We start from the raw sequence: 3,057 nt of genomic DNA on the forward strand, positions 1-3,057 counted from the left end.
TTGACACTCCTCAAATCATGTCATTTGTATACATCATCTGCTCAATTAGATTGCAGGAACATAGTCCATGGCATTTATGATTGACACATAATAAATACTTGCTAACCAAGATATATAGTCATTCACTGTGTGCATTTAAGTCACCATGGTATTTGGGGTGAAAACAGATGCACACGGAAGTAATTTGCATGAATATATTCTTTCTTCCACTCCACCCTCTTTAAACAACCGAACTGATGAGCAAGGTCTAGTGTTAGAGTTAGTAATAACTACCCTGAGTGACAACCCCTAAGATCTCCAGGACCCTGCAGCTACCACAAGCTAAAGAAACTCAGTGTTGTTTTTCCACATTGCAGATTCTCCTCATGAACCAGGAAGTCAACACAGCAGAGCTGGATTTTCTGCTTAGATCTCCAGTGCAGACAGGCATCACCAGCCCAGTGGAGTTCCTCTCCCATCAGGCCTGGGGAGGCATCAAGGTCAGTAATGGCCCCTGGAAAAGAATTAAGTTCTCACCTCTCAGAGTTATTCCCTGACATTTGTCAGTGGGGCTGTTTTTTGCAGTTCGAGCGTGGAGCTGTGTTAAAATAGGTGCATCCCTTCCCTGCACCCCCATCGTGAGCTTACTCTTCCTGGGCCTGCAGAGAATGAGCAGATGCCTGCTGGTATATGAGGGCTCTGCCTCCAGGGTGTGTGTGAAAGGACAGAAAGTTTCAGCGAGCCTGAGTCAGCTGAGCTGCCTTCACCTGCCAGGACTTAGGGCTGGAATATGGGCTCCTGATGTGGAGATGTTGCCACAGTATTTCCATGAAACGGACAGATATCGGGACTCTGTTCAGGCATCTCCATGTAAATCTTAACTCAGACTCAAAGCAGTGGCCTCATTCTAGCCTGGAATGCTCAGCAGCTAATAATCACTCATGTTTATTGAGTGCCTCAGAAATGCATTACCTTATTTCATCCTCATGTCTATCTGGGCAATAGGTTTTATTTGGTCCCATATGAGAACAAAGTTTTTTATTTATTTAACATATGAGAAACTGAGGTCCCACAGTTTACAAACAGCAAATCCAGGACACAAATTTTGGTCTGTCTGATGGCAAAGCCCATTTTCATTCCATGTTGTGTAGATTAGTTTAGTTGGAATTCTACGAACGTTGAAAAGATCACAAACTGTAAGGTCCTTGCAGTCGGGACCATGCCTGCATTTGCAGGGCCTGATGCGGTGCCTGGCAGGAAATGCCGAGTGAGTGGACTCCAGCTCCAGAGAGCCCAGGCCCACACTGCATGTGGGCAGCTGTCCAGTCCACACCTGAACGAGCACCATGGCAGGTGCTGGTGCTCTGTGAGCAGCAGCGTCTGTGTGAGATGATTCCTATGTATGATCTTCCATGCTGGATGCACTTTGTAGATGCTCAATAGCACGAAGACGTATGAGTCTAAAGTAGTATAATGGATTGGCTTTTTTTCTCTTTATGTCTTTTACCAAAATTTTTTATTTTGAGGTAATTGTAGATTCACATGTAGTTGTAAGAAATAGTACAGAGATAGCCCTTGCACCCAGTTTCCCCTGGTGGTAACATCTTGCCATATGTGGTACAATAACACATCCAGGAGATTGACACCGATACGGTCAACTAGTCTCACTCTGATTTCACCAGTTTTACATGCACTCGTGTGTGTGGGTGTCTGTGTCTTTGTGTTTAGTTTTATTACATGTTTAGATTTGTGTAATTACAACCCCTATCAAGATACAGGAAGTTTCATCATCACAAAGACCCCTCATATTGGCCTTTTATAACCACAAAACCTCCTCTCTTTCCCAGTTCCTGATACCTGCCAGCCACTAATCTGTTCTCCATTTGCATAATTGTTGTCATCTAAAGGATGTTATATAAATGGAATCACATAGTATATAACCTTTGGGGATTGTCTTGTTCACTCAGCATAATTCCCTTGAGATCCATTCAGGTTGATTTACTTTATAACAAAAGCCCAGAACTTAATCATTTATATGCATTCTGTCCTCCTCAAAAGAGTCATCTTAGGAAATTCTAGGCTAATTCCACTAATGCTACCATTGCGCAAAATAGTTTTCTAACTTCTTTTTCAGAGTCTGTAGCTATTATTTTAATTAACTTTAGAACTGTATTTAAATCAGGGGTTGTCAATTTTTTTCTGTAAAGGACTGCCTAGTAAATATTTAGGCTTTGCAGGCTAGACCATAGCAACTCCTCAACTCTGCCAAAGCCATACACAGTATGTAAATGGATGGATGTGGCTGAGTTCCAATAAAATTTTATTTACAAAAGCAGATGGTGGGCCAGATTGGGCCTGCGAGCTATAGTTTGCCAATCCCTGACCTAAATAATAAAGGTGTAATTTGATATTTATTTTACTTCATTTGTCATTCTTGGCCCAATCTGGTAAATGAGAAAGGGAATAACATATTGGGAAAGAAACAAGGGGGAACTCCATTCGCAACAGCAACCAAAACCACAAAGTTCCAAAACGTCTAAGAATAATTATAATAAATATTGAGATGTGGAAAACCATCAGCCTTCCTAGGCTACATGAAATATGAATGGACACGCTTTAGAGTAGCTTGTTGTTTTTCCACAATGCAGATTCTCCTCATGAACCAAGAAGTCAACGCAGCAGAGTTGGATTTCCCGCTTCAATCTCCAGTGTAGACAGGCACCACCAGCCCAGTGGAGTTCCTGTCCAAAAATATATATATATAATGCATGCCACATATGTAGTTTTAAATTTTCTAGTAGCCACATTAAAAAATCTAAAAAGAAATGAATGAAATTAGTCTTTTTTTTTTTTTTTATCTTTTATCTTTTTCCGTGTCTGGCAACGGATCGCAACCCTCAGTGTTGCCCCCGTACCGGAATCTTTTATCTTTTTCCGTGTCTGGCAACGGATCGCAACCCTCAATGTTGCCCCCGTACCGGACCGGGGACCGGCAACGGGATCGCAACCCTCGGTGTTGCTCCCACGCCTCGCTCAGCCAGTGAGCGGGAACAGGTCTGTATGTGGGATCCAAACCCT

General features: G+C 42.5%; 1 protein-coding gene across 1 annotated transcript in view; it reads left to right on the forward strand.

The window, feature by feature from the left end:
• Positions 1-3,057, forward strand: part of LOC103607583 (dynein heavy chain 9, axonemal-like) — a gene marked incomplete at both ends in the record, with an annotated part of 88,996 nt that overhangs the window by 35,631 nt on the left and 50,308 nt on the right. Inside the window, one exon of the mRNA XM_008592073.1 lies at positions 357-479. Coding sequence (XP_008590295.1) covers positions 357-479 — 123 coding nt within the window. The remainder of the gene's footprint in view (positions 1-356; positions 480-3,057) is intronic.

Source organism: Galeopterus variegatus, unplaced genomic scaffold, assembly GCF_000696425.1.
Source record: "Galeopterus variegatus unplaced genomic scaffold, G_variegatus-3.0.2 Scaffold7560, whole genome shotgun sequence".
NCBI classification, from domain to species: domain Eukaryota; kingdom Metazoa; phylum Chordata; class Mammalia; order Dermoptera; family Cynocephalidae; genus Galeopterus; species Galeopterus variegatus.